A 22607-nucleotide genomic window follows, 5' to 3' on the forward strand; every position below is an offset into this window, starting at 1 on the left:
CAGGGTGGGCTGGAGCCAGGGCTACACCAAGCTCTTCCCGGCAGGGCTGTGCTGGGAAGGGGCTATGGTGAATTTGTAGCTGCCGCCCTTGGCACAACCCCAGCTCGCCCCACCCCGTACAGACCCAGGGGCACATGCGCCCCCTCCCCACCTACCACATGCACTCCCAGACAAATGATGGGAGCCGCCGGGCAAGTGGGGAGCACCAGACAAACTACTTGACCAGCAGCACCCAGACGAATGATGTGCAGCAGCGGAAGCCACTCCCTTGTCCCCGCAACCCCTAGGTGAGCTGTAGCACCGTCCCATGCCCGCCCTGACTGGGCAGCAATTGTCCCAGCCCCATGCCTCCCTCACGGGCCTTGATCTCCCCTTCCCCCCCCTCCCCCTTCCCCCTGCACCAGACTTACCAGCTGGAGGCAGCTTACCACACTGCCAGGCCGGGTATCGGAAATCGGATTGGTATCAGCCAATATGCCTCCTTAAAAATCAGCTATTGGTACCAGCCGCAGAAATCTCCATCAGTGCACCCCTAATTTCAGTGCATTTGTCAAATTCAAACCTTTGAATTTTTTTGGCTTACATGTTCATGTCTTTCTTTTTAGAAAGCTACAATAATAGTGTTACTCATAACTGGATGTGCTACTTGCCGTATGCATCTGCTGTGCCTAGAATATTAATAAATTAAATGTTTTTCATTCTAAGTATCTAACCATTTAGGCTGTCAAACTTTTATTTATTTGTAGTTTCTAAAGGTTAACTGTTTAGGTGTTTTGAGTTTCTCTTCTATCATTTGATTGTATTTTATCAATTCCTTTCTCTTCTCTCTCAACATTCCCTGCATTACTGACCTTTTTTTAAAGAGGCTGACAGAAGACTTGGGGTTGGATTTACTTCCTACCACTTAGAGCCTTCATTACATTGGCATAGATTGCCTAGAGATGCTGTGGAATCTCTATCCATGAAAGTTTCTAAAATCAGATTAGATAAACACCTGACTGGAATGATTTAGACAGGAATGATCCTGCCTTGAGGAGCGGGTTGAACTAAGTGACCTCTTGGGCTAAGTACAGACAGTCAAAAAGCCCGAGGCTGAATTGATTCAGTCTTTGTAGGTTAGTTTAAACTGCAGAGATTAAATTGAGAAACGCTGGACACAAATTCACTTTTGATTCGAGAAATGCAGCCGCATGCTTGCAGTGGCTCAGGACAGAAGCTGGGCATACACCAGAGCCCAGTTCTCTGGCACGTAGCCAGCATGGGCTGTGAATTCACTTCCTTTTCCTGCTGCCCCAAAGGTCTGTGGGATTTGCAGTCCAGAATTACAACTGCAGGGTTGCTCATCACTTTCTCTTCCTGCTTCCAGGTGCCTCTGAAATTTATAGTCCACAGCTGAACCAGCAGTAACTTTCAGTAAGTTTAGCAGGGTAGGGCAACTCTTTACTTGGGGCAATGGGGACTTAGCCAAGGGAAGGGGGGATTACCTCTGTCCCCGGCCTCAGACCCTAGCTGGGGTTTGCCAGAGTGGGGGCAGTGCCTGCCTCCCTCCTCCTCCCCTCCCCCCCCCCCAACCCTATTTTGCTGAAGCAGACAGCACAGCCCAGCCCAGCCCAGGGCTGGAAGGCATGCTGAGGGACGATGATTTAGCTTAAACCAGGAAGGGGTCTGGGACAGAAGCTTCATAAACCAATTTGACCCAAATCAGTTAAGTCTGATTAAGTCTGATACTGCATTCTACCAGGTTTATCTTAAACCAGTTTCAGCCATTTTGGTTTATGTGCACAGAACTTCTGTTCTGTTACAGGCTTAAAGTAGTTTACATGTAACTTTTGTCACCAGGCTTGAGGTCCCTACCAGCCCTATCTTTCTGTGATATTTCATAGTGTGGAAGTGGAATCATGATTTGGAGCTTACAGATGTTACTGAAATATAACAACAGTGTAACCTTTTGTTCTTTGGTCTATGCCACAGGTTCCCAAACCTTTTCTTTACCAGCTGCCCACTTACCACTACCAGCATTACATTTTATATTTAACCCCTTAAATGCCAATTACAGGAAACCCTCACTACTAACAGATTTGGCATTTGTGGATTCCAATATGTGGAAGCTTTGTTCTTGCTGCCACCAGGCTTCTGCAGCCACCCCATGCTCCCACCACTGCCAGTGCAGCTGTGCCCCCCAGATGGGGGCACACGTCATTCATGATACAGTACAGTACATATTCACAGATTTCACCGTTCACAGGGATCTCTGGAATGTATCCCTTGCAAATGGTGAGGGTCTGCTATATTATCATGAAAATTAAAATTGCCATTACACAATTTCTCCCGCATATCCCATAGAGTCTTACATATCCCCAGGTATGCGTACCGTAGTTTGGGAACCCCTGCTGTATGCTAACCATCTCAGCTCCATATTACATCCAGTGCTTCTTTCATGTCAGAACTTCATCTCACCCCAACTGCTTCCTCAATGTAGTTGTCAAGCATTAAGTTGATCTGTGGCATTATGTCAAAGAAGTAATGCAGAATAAATTGAGTTGAATATCAAAATAATACAAAAAAATGTACCAAGTTGCTCATTTCATACTAATTTTTTTTAAATATCTATTATATAAGTGTACCCAAGTTTCTGTAGATTTTGCAGCCTGCCATAGTACAGTGCTACAGAATCTGGATAATACTTAACATACAGTATACTGTGTTTTGATATTCAGCAGATATGGATAATTTTTAATCTCTGTATAATTTTACTTTAGGGTCATAGCCTTGCTAAAAATCTTTCAGTTTCCCCACTTTGTTATTGTTTATTCAAAACAATAGCTGCTGTTCATGAAGGACTTATATTTAGTGCTTTCTTGAAAGACGGCCAGAAGAGGGGATGCAAGCTGCATTCTCACTATGCTGTTGACCTTGTCAGCTGCCAGTAGCTGGAGTAAATTTTTTTGAAGACTAAAAACCTTGAAGAATAAAAGCATTTACAGTTATATAAGAGAAAAAAAATGATAATGATTGTCAACACATGTCCAGGGCATAAGATTTCCCCCTGTTATGTTGCATAACACGGTATAAGAACATTATGAAAAGCTTATTCATCAAAGGAGTCCAACATTGGCTGCTGTAAGAGGCTATGTCATAAGCTAGGAGTGTCCATCTTTTGGCATTAGTGCCATAGGCACCCACTGTGTGTGGCACAGCAGATTTTGGAGGAAACAGGCAGCACAGCAGCAGATAGAGCAGAAAGAGTAGCAGATTGGGCAGGGAGAACAGCTGGGATCAAAACAGCAGTAGACTGGACAGGGGAAAGAAATCACAGTGGCACTTGGGGAGGGTGTGAGGCTGATTTGTGGTATACCTGCCAAAAAGTTTGGCTTCCATTGTTATAGACTAGATGGATGGCTAGTCTGTTCAAACATGGCAAATGTTTAGTGTCCTGCTTCCGCAAAAACAAACAAAAATATACAGAAAAGGAAGCAAACAGATGTCATGTTAATTTCAGTTTCCATTTAAATATTATAGGAAAACTGAGTCAGAGAATTAAGTCACCAACATTTTACCTGTTACTTCTGACCAGCTCCCTCATAAATGAAAATAAGTTTGGCCTTGCCCTTCTTCCCATTTAACCTGTTAATAAAAACAATGTTATAATTTGCTTGTATTAGAATTTTTTTGTAGAAAGGCCAAAGACTGAAATTATATGGGATTTGCAGAGTAGAGTTGAGGGATGTTCATAGAATTATAGAAGGAAACTTGTATTGTCTCTTTCTGCACTACATTTGTTTTCATTATGTGTTTTTACACATTTGCTTTCCCAAGCACTGCACTCATCTACTAAATAAAGAAATATATTCTTGAAAAGAGAGGAATTAAAATAGGATAGAGAAATTGACTTATTTTTTCAAACAGCATATCAGAAACAGCTTAAAAGAGGGGTTGGCAATGTTTTTTGGCAGTGCCAAAAACAACCACAGCCTTGACTTGTAAGACGTTGGCAAACCAGGGGCAGATGGCAGGGGAGCCACAAGGGGCCTGATCATTCTTGTGGCAGTGCAGCCCAGCCCAGCCCTTTTTCCCGCCGTCGGCCCCAAAGTGCACACACCAAGCAAAATGCCTTCCTGTGCCATGTTCTGGTGCGTGTACCAGGGGTTGCTTACCCCTGGCTTAAACCTGAAGTAGCAACAGAAGTGAATAAACTTTGCTGCTGGGTGATCATGAGATGAAAGGTTCAACCCAACACATGAAAGAATTTCTGAATGTGTTTTAGGAATTAGATGTTAGCAGTTTTAGAATTATATTGCTGGAAGGGAGCTCAGAAGGTCATCTAGTCCAAACCACCTGCTCAAGGCAAGAAACAGCTTATTCTAAACCATCCTACAAAAATGGCTTTCTGACTTCCAGCTCAAGTTGCAGTGACAGATCCCACAGTCTCTCCAGGTAATCAGTTCCTGCATTTAGCCACTCTCATAGATGAAAAATTATTCTTAATATCCAACCTCAATTTCTTTTGCTATAATTTAAGCCCAGTAGTTCTACTTCAAATGGTACTGTAAAAATGACACCTCCCAACTCAGATTTGTTCTGTTTGTGTTCAGATTCCGATCTGTTTACTTTAGAGATGAAAGGTGAAATCTCCATTTTTTCACTCTTTTAATCCAGCAGAGCTATGCAGCTAACATTTGAGAGGGTAATTATTTTCCATGTTATCTATAGAATTGTTTAAATACTCATCAGTCACACCTATGCTAAGTCCAATGAAGGAAAAAGGGAGTATTACTGTATTATTAACTACTGTACCCCATTTTCCTTCACTGGGCTTGGCACAAGTATGATTTCGCCTCCACAACTTTTGTTATTATTGACATATGATGTAGATTGCTACAGCTGGGCTTAAAGAAGTAGCATCTACCATATTTGATTCAACAATCAGATTATGAACATGGAGCCCCATTTAAATTCTTTCTCTCAGAGTGCACTTTCACTATATAAAAATTGCCTGTCGCAGCACAGGGTAGCTTTCCAAAACGGCCTTCACATGAAAATTCCACCTTTAAATCTCCACTGTGTGGAAGTATGATTTACAGTTGGTTCTTTCTACTAGAGTAATGAAACTAGTGTTAAACTCTTAGATCTGAAAAGAATTTCTGCTTTCCAAAGAAAAATCAAAACCTGGGTTTGAAAGTGTGAAGACAAGGGGGAAAAACAGATCTCAACCCAACCTTAGACTTTATGCATAACTGTTCATTATAAATAAACCAGAAATACATATGAAAATAGAATCAGAACTCATGGTATAGGTGATATCTTTTATTAGACCAACTAGATATTTGCAAAAATATTTCTTTATTTGCAAGCTGTTTGGGTATATAGTCCTCAGCCATAGGGAAATGCAAAGATTGTAAAATTTCTCCTAGATGGAAATGAGAATTCATATTTCACAGGAGAGCAGAAGATGTTGTAAGATCTCCTGTCTGGAAAAGTTCATTTTGTGCAGATTTGGCTCAGATAAAAGTTAGTGGTCTTGAATAGATGGGTTTAACATTTATTTTTCCTCTGTGTTTTTGATGCATACAACTTCACATTATTTATCCTGCTTTACTGTATTCCTCTTCACTTGCTAATGTTGGAAGTGGATTCATTGGCTAAGATTCTAGATAAGAGTTTTCTTTTTAGGTGTTTTTTTTACTTCAAAAAAACTTTCTTATACTCTTTGTAAAATGTATTAATGATTTAGTCTTTCACATAAGGCAAGCATATAATCAAAGATCCCTTTCTGTGCCTTAGAAAGTCACTTCAAGATTTTGGCAGAAGTCAGTCTTATTTTTGAAAGTTACTAGGTACAAGAAAAATAGATGTTATCTAAATTGTTGTATTTCACTGGTATGATTAAGAGGATTTGTTAAAGACCTTTTATAAAATGGAGAAAACTTTTAAGAGAGAGTCTTAAAATGTGGGCACCCCTTATTCCCCTCAAAAAGAGGAAAAAGTCAACTTACTGTTGAAATACAGACTTACACAGTATTGGCCAGTTTATCTTTTTTAGTGGATTGGACTACACAAAGATGTTAAGAGTTCTCTGTAGTTGTTGAGCTATAGATCCTGGATCTTTTAGCTCAGGTTCTACTTCGAGTTTACATTTCCTCCTTGATAGAGATTTCTCCATAGACATTGAGTTATACTTTTATTGTGGATATTTTTCTCAAATGAGCCTTTTTCTTCCCAGTCTTGCTGTTGCTTCTTCTGTCTGATCCTAAGTTGATATCGTGTCAGTCTTACCCCATGCTTCAAGCCAGATCCAGACCCTAGGGCTCCTCACAAGCTTGATTGATAAAGCAAGTGGTAGCTGCAGCAGCAAACTAAGCAGTGGCTGTTCCAAGGGGCTGCTGGGCCAGAACAGCTTTATCAGTGTTAGAAATATTATTAAAAATGCATTATCAATAGCAGATTTAGAAAAAAAAAAAGAAAAACACAGCTGCTATCCATCCTTGTCTCCTTAATGGGAGAGGGAAGGGGGGGGGGGTGGAAATTGAAGGGAAAAGCCACCAAAAGGCCCTTTGTACTAAGGCATCACCCCCTCTCTGTCCTGCAAATTTACTATCTCTTTGTCACACTAAATCACACTTTCTTTATGGCCCCAAATTCCTAAGGCTAAGATAAGAGCAAATGCCATTTTTTGCCTTCAGGTTGAACTTTGAGTAATCCTGAATCCATCCACGCACGCGTGATAGCCTAATGCATATTAAGCCTACCCGCCCCGCATACTTAAGTAGTTAATTATAATGCACATGGGACGTATGAAGCGACATGTTTACATATATGTTTGTATGAACCGGAAATGAGTTGTAAAAATTCCTTCTTCTGCACACGTGGTCAGAAGAGAGAGGGGATAAAAGCCTGCTAATGATTATGCTCGGGGGCAGAGGGACTTGATCTTTTGTCTTCTCCCTCTGACCCTATTTGCAAATATATACCTTTTGTATTGTTAATAAAGTGTGTCTGAAGCTGAAAGTTTTTTTTTCCACCTCCCGAGAAACGAACCACGATCTTTTTAATTCAACAATTGGCGCCCAACGTGGGGCTTCTCGAGGACTACCCCGGAATTCAGTGACAGAGCACCTCCAGTACCAGGGATTTGTGCACACCGAGCCGACTTTGGACTCACCCTGGTATTTGAGGTTTAAGTCTAGATATCCGGGAAGTTAAAGGAAGTATCCTATGTAAATTCTGAGTTTCTGGAGAGGCAGACACACTTTGGAATCTGGATTGAGATCTCTGGGTATCTGAGTGAGTATACAAATTCCCTTTGCCTAATTTGGTGTACGGATCTAAAACAAAGGATGTGTAAGTTTGCTGAGAAATTCTAGGCTTAGCTCTCATTGTAAATCATCTGTTGTTGAGATCTTTTTGGTATTTGGTGTGCATTGGGCGCATTTTTGTGGGCAAATGGGTACGAGTAGCTCTCGTGTAGAAAACAATATTGATACCCCTCTAAAAGTCTTATTATGTCATTTTAATAAATTTGCAAGGCCGGCCGATTATGGAATAAAAATGAAAAAAGATTATTTAATTAAGTTTTGTCAACTCGAGTGGCCAACATTTGGGGTCCACTGGACCCCGAAAGGATCCTTTGTGCTGAAAGAAGTGATAGCTATCCATGAAATTGTTATGCAAAATGGGTATTGGAATCAGTTTCCTTATATTGATTGTTGGTTGTGGGTGGTTCAAAATCAGCCACCTTGGATTAAGAATTACTTAGCAAAGTCTCATGTGATGCTTGTTAAGAAAAAGGCTCGGGGGGCGCCGCCTGTACTACCTGAGTCTAATGAGGGGGGAGATTCTGAATTGGCTGAGTACCGGACCCGTGCTCCGGTTGCCCTGTCGGGTAGCGAAGATGAGTCAGACGCCTCCTCGGCATCCAGTCCTTCTGCACCACCGCCCCCTCCCTTAGAGAGACCACCACCGACGTACCAATGCATACCTAATGAGTTAGAGCGTGAGCCTCAGCCAAGTGCCTCATCTGAATCAGGAAATAAGGGTTATTATTTGCGCAAGCCTGTAGAGTCACAGCCGGTGTTGAACTGTCCGATGCGAGAGGTTATTGGGGAAGGAGGCACTGCAACTTTCGTCTACACCCCATTTAGCACTTCAGATTTATTTAACTGGAAAAATCAGAGCCCCTCTTTTCGTGAAGACCCTGAAAAGATGAGGGATTTGTTTCGATCTATTGGGCAGACTCATCGACCCACTTGGGCTGATGTCCAGATGATGCTCCAGACCCTCCTAACCCCGGAGGAGAGGAGATTAGTGTTAGGTACAGCAGAGCGTATTGCGGCAGCCAGAGTTGAGTCAGAGGGTGCTGCTGGTCGTACTCTGCGTGATACCTACCCTGTAGAAGAGCCAGGATGGGACAATCATACTGCAGAGGGCAGAGAGCTGAGTGCACGGTATTTGGGAATTATAGTGGAAGCAATGGGAAAGGCAGTGCCTCGGATTACCAATCTGTCTAAATTGTATGAGGTGAGACAGGGAAGAGAGGAGGATCCCTCAGCTTTCCTTGGGAGGCTGTATGAGGCGTTTCGCAGGTTTTCGGATCTGGATCCAGAAGCTCCAGATAACCAGCGCATGGTAAATCTTATGTTTATTGGTCAATCTGCTGCTGATATCCGTAAGAAGTTACAGAAAACTGAGGGAGGTGCTGGGAAACCGATTTCAGAGCTGGTGGAAATTGCATATAAGGTGTATGGGAATCGTGAGCAAGTGCAGGAGCGCAAGGAGGATAAAAAGGCTCAGCGACAGATGGCAGCACTAGCAGCTGCTATAACTGGAGGGAACCCTGGAAAGGCTGGGATACAGAAGAGGAAGGGAGAAAGAGTGGGAGCAGATGTTTGTGCTTATTGCAAGGAGAAAGGACACTGGAAGAGGGAATGCCCGAAGTTGAAGGAGAAGAGAGAGGGGGAACCGAGAGGTCACCTCATGCGGGCAGAAGACAAGGGTGAGGATTCAGAATGAAGGGGACAGGGATCTAAGACCACTACCCTTCGGGTTGGAGCCCGAGAAGATCCCATGGTAACCATTAGGGTTGGTGGCAAAAACTTTGAAGCCTTAGTGGATACTGGGGCTACATTTTCAATGATTCCAGAAAAACCCCCCTGTGCAGGAACTAGTGAACAGCATGTACTTGTAGAAGGGATTGAGGGAACACAAACTCGACTCCCTGTTTGTAAACCACTCCTCACCAAGGTGGGAGACCATTTGCTCGAGCACTCCTTTGTGTATTCTCCAAGTTGCCCGGTTGCACTCCTTGGGCGGGACTTACTCACAAAATTGCAAGCTGAGATCTTTTTCAGAGACGATCAGATGGTGGTCCAGCTACCTGTGAAGCAGAGCTCGAACTATCAGATGGCTCTCCTGGAGGACCGACGCCCTGCAGTAAGTCCAGAAGATCACATGACTGGGGTAGATCCCTCAGTATGGGCTGATGGAACCCCTGCGCGAGCTAAGTTCGTCTCCCCGGTAAGGATCGTACTCAAGGATGGGGAGGGGCCCGCTCGGGTAAAGCAGTATCCACTCAGCCGAGCGGCCAGAGCTGGACTCAAGCCGTTAATAGAGAAATACAAGAGGTACGGATGGCTAGTGGAAGGGTCTTCACCCTATAACACCCCCATTCTTGGAGTGCCAAAGGCAGATGGGGTCTCATACAGACTGGTCCAAGACTTACGGGCAGTAAATAAGAAGGTCCTTTCAGACCATCCTGTAGTCCCGAACCCTCACACGATTTTGACACAAGTACCGGGGGAAGCTGAAATATTTTCAGTGCTAGATTTGAAAGATGCTTTCTTCTCTATTCCTCTTCACCGAGAGAGTCAAAAATTGTTTGCTTTTGAATGGGAGGATCCAGATACTTTCCATAAAGCCCAACTCATGTGGACAGTTCTTCCACAAGGATTTATAGCAGCCCCCCATATTTTCGGACTTGCCCTTCAAAAGGACTTGGAGGAATGGAAGGGATCACACCCCGCAGTGACTCTCCTCCAGTATGTGGACGACCTGCTAGTTGCAAGCCCAAACTTGCAGCTCTGCGAGGAAGCCACCAAGTCACTCCTAAACACTCTGGGAAAAAAAGGATATAAAGTCTCTAGAGAAAAAGCCCAAATATGTCAGTCTGAAGTCACATTTTTGGGATATAAGCTCTCAAAAGGAGTCAGAGCCCTGAGTGCAGATCGCATACAGGCGATTCAAGGTCTAACCCCACCTAAGTCACCCAAGGAGCTGCGGGCATTCCTAGGGCTAACTGGGTTCTGTCGACTATGGATACCAGATTACGGTGGGAAGGCTAGACCACTGTATGAATCCCTGACTAAGGAGAGTCTCACTAAATGGAAATGGAATAAAGAAATGCAGCATGCTTTTGATCTGCTGAAGGCAGCATTAACCCAGCCCCCAGCCTTAGCCATCCCAAACAGTAAAAAGCCATATCGACTGTATGTTCATGAGAATCGAGGGGTTGCATCAGGGGTGCTGACACAGCCATCGGGCCCGACCTGGAGACCCGTGGGATATTATTCAAAGGTTCTAGATCCAGTTGCACTCGGGTGGCCAGCCTGTCTTCGGGCTGTGGCAGCCACAGCAGTGGTTGTTGAAGAAGCCCAGAAGATAGTCATGGGTGCGGATATGGAAATACTCACTCCTCATGGAGTTCCCCAGATCCTAGGGACTGAGGGAGGGAAATTTCTTAACCCCTCCAGACAATCACGGTATGAGATATTTTTGCTCTCTAATCCAGGACTTACTTTCAAACATACTACAGCCTTAAACCCTGCAACCTTGCTGCCAGAGCCAGGGCAACCGACGCATGACTGCCTTGAGGTCCTGAATCAGACCACGCAGGTGCGACCTGATCTTGCTGAGGACCCAATTGAAGACCCAGATGTTGAATACTTTGTGGACGGCTCCAGCTCTGTCATCGATGGAAAAAGACGAACAGGATGTGCAGTGGTAACCTTGGATAAGGTAGTATGGAGGGAGTCATTGCCGAGCTCATGGTCGGCACAGGCCGCAGAACTCACTGCGCTCACCCGAGCATTACAGCTGGGGACAGACCAGCGAGTTAATATATACACTGACTCTCGCTATGCTTTTTCTACAGTCCATGCGCACGGACTATTGTGGAAGGAAAGGGGTTTCATTACTGCCTCTGGGAATAAGATTGCTAATGGCCCCCAGATTATCAAACTACTAGAGGCACTCCACCAGCCTAAAGAGGTAGCAGTCATTCATGTGCGGGCCCATGGGAAGGCTGCTGAGAAAAAGCATAAGCTTGGAAATGCAAAGGCTGATGCAGCAGCAAAGGAAGCTGCATTTATTGGGGGAGAAGCGGAAGAGGTATCCAAGCAGGCTATGTCCCATGCCATATGGCCATACGTTCAGGATTTAGTCCCACAGTATTCCCCTGAAGAAGATAAATTTGCACAGAAAGCTTGTGCAGAAAAGAACTCCCAGGGGTGGTGGATAGTACCAGGAGGAAAAGTCATGATACCCAGGCCATTGCTTCGGGAGGTGCTGCAACAGCTCCATGCAAGAACCCATATGGGAGGTTTGGCCATGGGTGATCTAATGATCCGCCAAGCAGTAGCCCCAGGGCTATATGTAGAAGCTCAGCGCATTGCTACCAGGTGCATTATATGCCAGAAAGTAAACCCTCGAAGGAAACCCCCTGTGCCAATGGGAGGTAGACCCTGGGCAGCGTACCCTGGACAGGCATGGCAGATTGATTTTGCCGAGCTCCCACGATCCGGACATCACGGGTTTTTACTTGTCATGGTAGACCAGCTCTCTGGTTGGGTCGAGGCTTGGCCCACCAGGACTGCCACTGCAGCTGCAGTAGTGAAGTATTTGTTACAGGAGATCATTCCCCGGTATTCCCTGCCCGAGTCCATCGAGTCGGATCAAGGACAACACTTTGTGGGAAGAGTGGTTCAAGAAGTCGCACAAGCTCTCAAGGTTACTTGGAAACTACACACACCATGGAGACCACAGAGTTCAGGACAAGTGGAACGCATGAATAGAACTTTAAAGACTTTGCTCACCAAAATCTGTATTGAAACACGCCTTAAGTGGCCTCAAGCATTGCCGCTAGCTCTTACTTGCATTCGAAACACTCCCCGACGGGGCCTCAAATTGACCCCATATGAAATTATGTTTGGCAAGCCACCTCGAGTCTTACCTCCTGGGATGCGAGAAAATGTAACTTTTGAATTAGGTAATAGTGAACTTCATACATATGTTATTGCCTTGCAGTCTGTCTTGTTTTCTCTTCACAGGTATGCAGCCTCCTTTCAGCGTCTGCCTTTAGATGTACCGGTACATGACTTCTCCCCGGGAGACTGGGTCTTGGTGCAGCGGTGGAAAAAGGAGCCTTTGACTGAGAGGTGGAGTGGCCCTTTCCAGGTACTTCTAACAACCCACACCGCTGTAAAGATTACTGGCCATGATCGTTGGATACATCATACTCGTGTGAAACGATATCCACAAGCGTCAGAGGACAACATCTCCCAAGACGAACTCACTCCGGAAGTTGAGTCGTCTTCGGAACAAGAAGCCAGCAAGTGGAGCTGTGAACCTACTGGTGATCTCCAAGTGCGCCTGAGACGGCTTAAGCAAAGCTCAGAAAATTAGACAAGAAAGTAAAAGGGAAAATATGGTGGGAATCTTAATGTGCCTTGTTGTTATCTGCATAATGAAAGAAGCAAAATTGAGCAGCCTTAACCGCTGGCTCACACCCTCGCTTTCCCAAATTGCTCCCCCAGGGACAAATTTGTATGTTGATATGATGGAAAGAATTGCAGGTACTTTTAATCTTACCAACTGCTGGGCCTGTGGGGGGCTTCGGGAGGCCAGAGGCCAGTGGCCTTGGAGGGCTTTTCCTTTGGCCCCGAAATGGCTAGTAAGTAGTAAGGCAGATGTTAAGAGTACTAGTCAAAAATGGGATGAGAACCACAGTTGGGAACTTTCCCAAGTGGCGTTAGGAGAGTATTGCATCAGTAATAATGGTACAGGAAAAAGGTTGGGACACAGCCGTTGCATATGGACTTTAAAAGTAAGGTGGATGAACCTTACAAGATTAGAACGGCTTTATTATCCTAATAGCCCAGGGTATAATCGGCTAGTGTGGCAGCATCCCAATGGAACAATTGTGTGGTTTAATAAATATTGGAGTGCCACAAATCAAAGTGATGATCGGACAGATTGTACAGACAAAAACCAGGATGGGCTATGGGAATGTTCCATGAAAGGAGGCCACGCAGTTGCTGGTCCTTTGGGTCCAGAAGGAGGCTTGGGGTTTCCCGAGATGCCCTATGGTTGGGCCCCTCCAAATGCCACCAATAGAGAAAATAGGGCCTTAAGAGGATACTATTGGATTTGCGGACGACGGGCCTATACAATACTACCACAGGGGTGGACGGGAACTTGCTATATGGGAGTAATTGTACCAGCTTTCTTTTTGTTACCGTCTGAGGTTGGAAATAAGCTAGGAGTCTCTTTGTATGATGATTGGAAAAGGGCCAAGAGAAGTATTGATGTAAGTTTGACACAGGGTAGCTCCCAAAAGTGGAAGAAGGATGAGTGGCCCCCTCAGAGGATTATTGAGTATTATGGACCAGCTACATGGGCTAATGATGGGAGTTGGGGATACCGGACACCAATATATATGCTGAATAGAATCATCCGGTTGCAGGCAGTCTTGGAAGTAATTACTAACCAGACCGCCACTGCTCTCGAGTTATTAGCCCGACAAAGTTCTCAGATGAGAGCAGCCATATACCAAAATCGGATGGCCTTAGACTATTTACTTGCAGAGGAAGGCGGAGTCTGCGGAAAGCTCAACCTTTCTAACTGTTGCCTCCAAATAGATGACAATGGGAAAGCAGTCTTAGAGATTGCCAAAGAGATTAGAAAAATAGCCCATGTACCAATACAAACGTGGGAAACCACATGGAATAAGGACTGGTGGTTTCAATTATTTGGAGGACCCTGGTGGAAAAAGGTAGGGTTTGTGCTTTTGTGTGCTCTAACTGGTTTGATTTTTATCCCTTGCCTTATTCCTTGTCTCACTAGATTGATAACCACCACAGTGGAAGGAATGCAGGTCGCAGCAGTCCCTCTAAAAGCACAGACTGCTGCAAAGGTCATGGTCCTCAGAAAAATTCCTCGTAATTATCTTGATATGCCCGAATGAAGTAAAGATCAGAAAGCATCTCGAGGGGGGATGTTGTTAGAAATATTATTAAAAATGCATTATCAATAGCAGATTTAGAAAAAAAAAAAGAAAAACACAGCTGCTATCCATCCTTGTCTCCTTAATGGGAGAGGGAAGGGGGGGGGGTGGAAATTGAAGGGAAAAGCCACCAAAAGGCCCTTTGTACTAAGGCATCACCCCCTCTCTGTCCTGCAAATTTACTATCTCTTTGTCACACTAAATCACACTTTCTTTATGGCCCCAAATTCCTAAGGCTAAGATAAGAGCAAATGCCATTTTTTGCCTTCAGGTTGAACTTTGAGTAATCCTGAATCCATCCACGCACGCGTGATAGCCTAATGCATATTAAGCCTACCCGCCCCGCATACTTAAGTAGTTAATTATAATGCACATGGGACGTATGAAGCGACATGTTTACATATATGTTTGTATGAACCGGAAATGAGTTGTAAAAATTCCTTCTTCTGCACACGTGGTCAGGAGAGAGGGGATAAAAGCCTGCTAATGATTATGCTCGGGGGCAGAGGGACTTGATCTTTTGTCTTCTCCCTCTGACCCTATTTGCAAATATATACCTTTTGTATTGTTAATAAAGTGTGTCTGAAGCTGAAAGTTTTTTTTTCCACCTCCCGAGAAACGAACCACGATCTTTTTAATTCAACATCAGCACAGCCCTTGCTCACCCTTCTGCCACCAACAGCCATATTCAGCATAGCTCTGGATACTGCAGAGGGCCTCAGGCCCCTGCTAAATCCACCCCTAAATTCTCTGGCCTTCCAGTACCAGAAGCTGGGTGGCACAGGCCGTACATTTGCCATCCTTCATCCATACAGATAATTTGTGAAGTCACACATTTAGTGTTAGAATTTCATTGCACTGTCAAATAAGTGACGTTGGGATGTTGAGGAATGAGCACTTGTTTAAATATAAATGTTTATGTAATCATGAAGGCACACTCTTACGTGCAAACAAATGGAATACAGTTGTAGTTATGTGGGCCACTTGCAGATGTTACAAAACAAAAACGTTTTACTGGAAAAAGCAGCATGTTATTCTGACTCTGCTCACCAGCGTCTGTATAGATTGGGTGTTTCAGCAGGGCTTTTTGGTGCTTTTATCTAAAGTCGAGTCAATCAGCTATTAAATAAAAGGGCCAAAAGAACCCCACTAAAGTTCCCGATGTGTACAGACATTAGGGGAGCCAGATCCAACTAACTCATTGCCTCTTCTGGGCCTACTCACTTGTTCTTATACTGCTTATAGTTATTACAAATCTCAAAAACTATAATTTTTGATGAAAAAGAAAAAATCAGCAATTTGTAAGGAGCTAAGAAGTACTTTTCAACATATTTAGTTAAGGCATCTTCTAAAATGTGAGTAGAACTTGGAAAACCTTACCCTTTTTGAGTTTGTTGTTTAGATAATATTATTTTATCTGGGCTCAGTGCAGGACCACGCTGAGTTTAAAGTAAATCACAGCTATTTTTTTTTTAATGTCTGCAAAGTAGCCATACTGAGCACTATTCTCTATTTAAGATATTTTCTTTATTGGAATTACAGTTGTTTGCTTGTTTGGCCTGCTTAATTCATACTATTTTACGTTCGGGTTGTTACATTCCTATACAACTCCTGTTAACAACTTTTTTCTAATTCTATGAAAATCACATATTTGTAATAAACATTTCAGTGCTAGTAACTCAAAGTATCACAACTTCTGTGTTTTGGTGTGCCATGTAAAACTGCCTCAAGAATTTAGGCTGGGCTGCTGTAATTCTGTTTGAGGCCAGTAGGCATTGCTGTTGTGTTTAGAGATTGGCCGCGTGCTACAGCTGTCTATAGTTCTTATTCCTGACTCGAAATAACCTATGGGGCAAAGGAAAAGGGACCAGGTTAGGATTGCACTGGAGAGCTAGCCCAGCCCAGCAAAGCAACAGCTCCAGCTCAAGGTTTGTCACCAAGGGAGGAATCCACGAAGCAGGAAGAAAACATTCTGGAAGATTCAGCTTTTTCCCCTGACTTCTAACCTACCCTCAGCAAGAGAGAGAGTAAGTGAGGAGCAGAGTTGTTTGGAGGCAGAAGGCTGCTTGAGACTGTCATAGAGATCAGATAAGAAACAAAAATGATGTTTTCTTACCATTTTTCACATTGTATTGGGTAGTACTGCACAATACCAAACTCTCTTATGTGGTGTTACTTTGTGAGAAGAAAGTGTTACTGGTATTTTTTTTTGCTTTTCACTAGCAAAAGCCTAAAATGTGACTAGAACATAGATTTGTCTGACACATTTTTATAGCCACATAAGGAATGAACCTGAGTATTAAGAACTATTTTACGTCTTGGAAGTTGCATTACATAACTACATAACATTAAAATATTTCTTATCTTTCCTTCTTCTGTTTAAGGTCCCACACAGAATGATAGCTCCAGAACAAGAAATGAAACAAGGTATAGGACTTGGGTTTTTTTACTCACTTGTTCTTATACTGCTTATAGTTATTACAAATCTCAAAAACTATAATTTTTGATGAAAAAGAAAAAAATCAGCAATTTGTAAGGAGCTAAGAAGTACTTTTCAACATATTTAGTTAAGGCATCTTCTAAAATGTGAGTAGAACTTGGAAAACCTTACCCCTTTTGAGTTTATGTTATTTAGATAATATTATTTTACATTATGAGTTTTAAAAATCTATTTATGGTATATTCAGAAAGTGCATCTACAAGCAATAGTTCTAAATTGAATATGTTTCTTTTTTAATTAGTAGAGATGGACAGGCAGGAGGGGAAGAGGACAGGGGTTGCGCTTGATGTAAGAGCCATATGATTGCTCAGAGCTCAATATAAAGCTGAAGATAGGCTTGTTGAGTGTCCCTGGGTTAGGGTCAGAGGGGAAAGCAACAAGGGTGATGTCATGTTGGAGATATGCTATAGACCACCAAACCAGGAGGAAGTGGTGGATGAGCGTTTCTTCAAACAGCTAGCAGAAGTGTCCCTATCACAGGCCCTGATTGTCATGGGGGACATTAGTCCCCCTGATATCTGTAGGGAGGGCAATCCAGGAAAGTGTTGGGGACAACTTCCTGGTACAAGTGTTGGAGCGACCAACTAGAGCCCATGCTCTTCCTGACCTGCTACTCACAAACAGGGAAGAATTGATGGGGAATGTAGTAGTGGATGGCAATGTGGGCAGCATTAACCATGAGATAACAGTTCAGGATCCTAAGGAAAGGAAGGATGGAGAGCAGTGGAGTAAGGACCCTGGACTTCAGAAAGTGCCAGAACAAACCGTCCCGAGGAACAGGAATACTAGCAAGTATGGCAGAAGACCAGCTTGGAACTCTTCAGTAAACTAAATCACAAAAAGGAAGCCGACTTTGACAAACTCAGGAGGCTTGTCAGTGAGCCCTAAGAGACCATGACCCCAGGGAGAGGGGAGTTCAAGAAGAGTGGTTGCTCCTCAAGGGAGTGATCCTCCATACACAAGCTACGTCTATTCCATCTCGGAGGAAAGGGAGCAAGAGGGCACAGCAGCCCCCCTGGCTCTCCAGGGACCTAGCAGACCTCCTGAGGCTAAAAAGAAAGGCCTACAAAGGATGGAGGATGGGATTCACCTCCAAGGAGGATTATTCTGCACTGGTCCAGTCCTGCAGGGAGCAAACCAGGAAAGCCAAGGCTCCAACTGAACTCCAACTAGCTTCGAGTGTCAAGGACAATAAAAAGTCCTTTTTCAGATATGCGGGGAGCCGAAGGAAAAGCAAGTGCAATATTGGACTCCTGCTGAAGCAGATGGGGCAACTCACAACTGACGCCCAGGAAAAAGCCAACCTATTAAATGGGTACTTTGCGTCGGTCTTTCATCGGTCCCTTGGGACACCCCTGCCCGCTACAGGACAGGGAGGTCTGGGTGAGAGAGATCCCCTGTCCTCCATAAATGCTGGATTCGTGAAGGAGCATCTTGAGAAGCTAACTACCTTCAAGTCAGCTGGCCCTGACAATCTACACCTCCAGGGTACTCAAGGAGCTGGCGAGCATCATAGCCCAGCCCCTGGTATGGATCTTTGAAAACTCCTGGCGCTCTGGTGTAGTGCCCAAAGACTGGAAGAAGGCCAATGTGGTGCCTATCTTCAAGAAAGGGAGGAAAGTGGATCTGGCAAACTACAGGCCCATCAGCCTAACATCTATCCCAGGGAAGATCTTAGAAGAGTTTATTAAAGAGGCCATCCTTAATGGACTGGCAGACGCCAACATCCTGAGGGATAGCCAGCACGGGTTTTTTGTGGATAGGTCTTGCTTGACCAATCTCATTTCCTTCTACGACCCGGTGACCTATCACCTGGACAAGGGAGAAGAGATTGATGTCATATATCTTGACCTCAAAAAAGCCTTCAGTCTGGTATCCCATGATCACCTCTTGGTGAAAGTGGCCAGTTGTGGCCTTGGGTCTACCACAATCTGCTGGCTGGGAAATTGGCTTTGTGGTCGGACCCAGAGGGTAGTAATTGATGGAAGTCACTCCTCATGGTGTCCTGTGACCAGTGGTGTTCCCCAAGGCTTTGTCCTTGGACCCATATCGTTCAACATCTTCATTAATGATGTGGACATTGGAGTCAGGAGCGGACTGACCAAGTTCGCTGATGATGCCAAACTTTGCGGCAAAGCATCTGCGCCAGAAGACGCGGGTGATCCAGGCTGACCTGGACAAGCTCAGCAAATGGGCGGACAAGAACCCGATGGTGTTTAACACTGAAAAATCCAAGGTTCTCCACCTCAGGGGAAAAAACCTGCAGCACCCTTATAGGCTCGGCAGTGCTACGTTGGCTAGCACTACAGAAAAAAGAGACTTGGGGGTCATCATTGACCACAAGATGAACATGAGCCTGCAATGCAATGCTGCGGCTAGTAAAGCGACCAAAATGCTGGCTTGCATCCATAGATGCTTCTCAAGCAAATCCCGAGATGTCCTTCTCCCCCTGTACTCAGCCTTGGTGAGGCCGCAGCTGGAGTACTGCGTTCCGTTTTGGGCTCCACAATTCAAAAAGGATGTGGAGAAACTTGAGAGAGTCCAGAGAAGAGCCATGCGCATGATCAGAGGTCAGGAAAGCATCCAAGTCGCTGATGAAGATGTTAAACAGTGCGGGCCTGAGGACCGAGCTCTGGGGTACCCCACTGCTCACATCTCGCCAGGTTGAATAGAACCCATCCACCACTACTGTCTGGGTATGCCCCGTCAGCCAATTTTTTACCCATCCAACTGTGTAGGCAGGCATCTATGCCACAGTTGCTTAATTTACTGATGAGGATGGGGTGAGAAACAGTATCAAAGGCTTTCTTAAAGTCTAGAAAGACTACGTCCACGGCGACACCGTCATCCAAGGATTTAGTCACCTGGTCATAAAAGGCAATTAGGTTGGTCAGGCAGGACCTGCCTTTGATGAACCCATGCTGATTGCCCCTGAGCATGATCTCAGAGGATGCAGAAAAGGCAGAAGTGCTCAATGCCACCTTTGCCTCAATCTTCACAGGCAGAATCAGCTGCCAGACTACTGCACGTGGCAGCACAGTTTGGGGAAGAGGTGAGCAGCTCTCAGTTGTGAAGGAACAGTTTAGGAACTACTTAAAAAAGCTGAACATGTACAAGTCCTTCAGGACTCTCGGTGCATTCTGTCTGGGCCCGCAGACTTGTGGATGTTGAGCCTCTCGAGATGTTCCTTTACTTTATCTACATCAATTGTGGACCCATTTCCTGCCCCCTGGGTGCTTTGCATCCAATCTGACACGGTGACCTCTTTGGATGTGTGGAAGACCGATGCAAAGTACCGTATTTTTCGGACCATAAGACGCACTTTTTTCCCCCCCAGAAGTGGGGGGAAAATGAGGGTGGGTCTTATGGTCCGAAGGTGTGTGTCCCAGGGAGACGGGGCGGAGCTTGCCCGCGGAGGCGGCGGAGCCCGAGCGGGACACCCGCCGCTTGTTTATGCCGTGTCCCGGGGAGACGGGGCGGAGCTTGCCCGCGGAGGCGGCGGAGCCCGAGCGGGACATCCGCCGCTTGTTTACACCGGAAGCCGGCGCCCGTGCCGGTGGCCGGGAGCCGGCAATAAAAATGGCCGGCCACCGGCACACATAGTCTCTCCTGCCATAAAAACTGGGTGCGTCTTATGGTCGGGTGTGTCTTATGGTCCGAAAAATACGGTAATCATTTAAGAGACTGGCCTTTTCCTGAGCGTTAGACATCAGCTGCCCCATTTGATTTAGCCAGGGGTTCAATGTTGCCTTTGTTTTTCCTCTGACTTCCCACATGTCTGAAAAAGGACTTTTTGTTTTCCTTGATTCCCATGGCTAGCCTGAGTTTGGTTTTTGCCTTGGCTAGAGGTGCACCGATACATTGGTCCAATATTGGATTGTTACCAATATAAAGAAAATTCACTGTATCAGATATCAGCCCGATGGGGCCAGTAATTTGGCCAATAAATGCTCATGCTGCGTGCAGCTGCAGCACAGCACTCAGGCAGCAAGGAGCAGAGTCAGTAGCATGGAGAGCTGCCTCCAGCTGGTCAGTCCAGTGTGGTGGAAAGGGAAAAGGCATGGGGGGCTTATCAATGCCTGTGGTCAAGGAGGGGCTGGGGCAGGCACTGCCGCAGATGGGGCAGAGATGCGGCTCATGGGGAGGGGAGAGCTCCTGCCACTGCTTGCACCCCAGGAGAGCACAGGGGGGCCCTAGATCCGCACAGGGCAGGGCAGGCTGCAGTTGGGGCTGTGTGGGGCTCTTCCTATTGGGGGCTGGGCTCGGAGCAGGTGCTGACAGCACTGGGAGGATGCTGCATCCATCCCAAATTTCACTGCAGGTCAGCTCTCAGTGCTGCTACCACCAGCCACAGCCTGGGCTCTTCCCAGCCCGTGGTTGAGCCGGAGCAGTGCCAGGTAGTTGGTGGCTGTAACGCTAGGAGTGGAACCGAAGTGAAATCTGGGATGGATGCAGCATCCTCCCTGCGCTGCCGGCACCCCCTCCAAACCCATCTCTCTCCAAGAAGAGCCCCACACAGCCCTGGCTGTAGCCTGCACTGCCCCGCATAGTTCCAGGTGGCACACAGTCCCATGCCCTCCTGGGGTGCAAGCAGTGGCAGGAGCCACCTCACCCCCCATGAGCTGCGGCACCGGGCCCCCCCACCCCGCCTGGGCAGCACTTGCCCCTGCCCCCTCCCTCACTGCCAGGGGTGTTGATCTGCCCTTCCCCTCCCCTTCCACCATACCAGACTTACTAGCTGGAGGCAGCTGTATCGGAAATCAAATCAGTATCAGCAATATGATTCCTTAAATAGGCTATCGGTACTGGCCCCCAGAATCTCTATCAATGCACCCCTAGCTTTGGCTTTTCTGGTCTGCTCTCTACAGGTGTGGGCTAGTGCTGTGTAGTCCTCCTTGGTGATGATTCCTGTTTTCCATCTGGTCTAGGCTTCTCTCTTTAGTTTCAGGAGGTCCAAAAGTTCTCTATTGAGCCAAAGGGGCTCCCCAGCCCACTGACTGCATTTCTTGCAGGATGGAATGGACTTTCCTTGTACTTTGAGGATGGTGTTTTTAAGAAACAACCATTCCTCATGAAATCCCCTTTCTAAGGGGCCATGGTCTCTTAGTGCCTGGCTGGCCAGTCTTTTGAGTTTCTGAAAGTCAAGCCGTCTCAAAGTTGAGGATTTCTGTTTTACTGAGACATTTGCACACCCTGTTGGACAGTGGAAGTAATCAATTCATGGTCACTGTCACCGAGCTTCTCCTTGATCCTCAGATCACTCACCAGATCACGCCCTTGGGCCAGAACCAGATCCAGCAGTGCCTTTCCTCTAGTCAACCCGTATACCCTGTGCATTAGGTAGAGCTCATCAGTGCAAGCAAGGAAGCGACACGACCAGTCAGATTTGGCCGCATGCTTTTCCCACAAGATGTCGGGGAGGTTGGAGTCCTCCATGATGACTAAGCATTGAAAGCGTGCAACCTCAGCCAGTTTCCTATTGAATTGTTGATCCAGCTCTTCCTTTTGGTTGGGAGGTCTATAATAGACTCCTACAACTGTATCCCCTTCCTCATGTGTCCGTCCCCCCCCTTTTTTTAACCCAGAGGGTCTCAAGACACCTTCCTGGGTTGCTAAACTCAGTTTGAAGGGAAGCATACTGCTTCTTCACAGAGAGGTACACCCTCACCCCTCTTCCCAACTGGGTCTCTCCTGTACAAGATATAGCCTTCTATACCTACGGACCAGTCGTAGGTGGAGTCCCACTAGGTCTCCATTATCCCTACAAAATCATTATCATCATCACTCAGGAGGAGGGCCAGTTCTTCTTGCTTGTTTCCCAAACTCCTGGTGTTT

The 22607-nt window shown here is 45.7% G+C and overlaps 1 protein-coding gene across 1 annotated transcript in view; it reads left to right on the forward strand.

The window, feature by feature from the left end:
- ITCH (itchy E3 ubiquitin protein ligase) overlaps window positions 1–22607 on the forward strand; it is a 136930-nt gene that overhangs the window by 54193 nt on the left and 60130 nt on the right. The window contains exon 7 of the mRNA XM_090020495.1: window positions 16657–16699. Coding sequence (XP_089876621.1) covers window positions 16657–16699 — 43 coding nt within the window. The remainder of the gene's footprint in view (window positions 1–16656; window positions 16700–22607) is intronic.

The sequence above is a fragment of the Crocodylus siamensis genome, chromosome 10 (genome assembly GCF_052110815.1).
Source record: "Crocodylus siamensis isolate JL-2025a chromosome 10, ASM5211081v1, whole genome shotgun sequence".
Taxonomy (NCBI): Eukaryota; Metazoa; Chordata; order Crocodylia; family Crocodylidae; genus Crocodylus; species Crocodylus siamensis.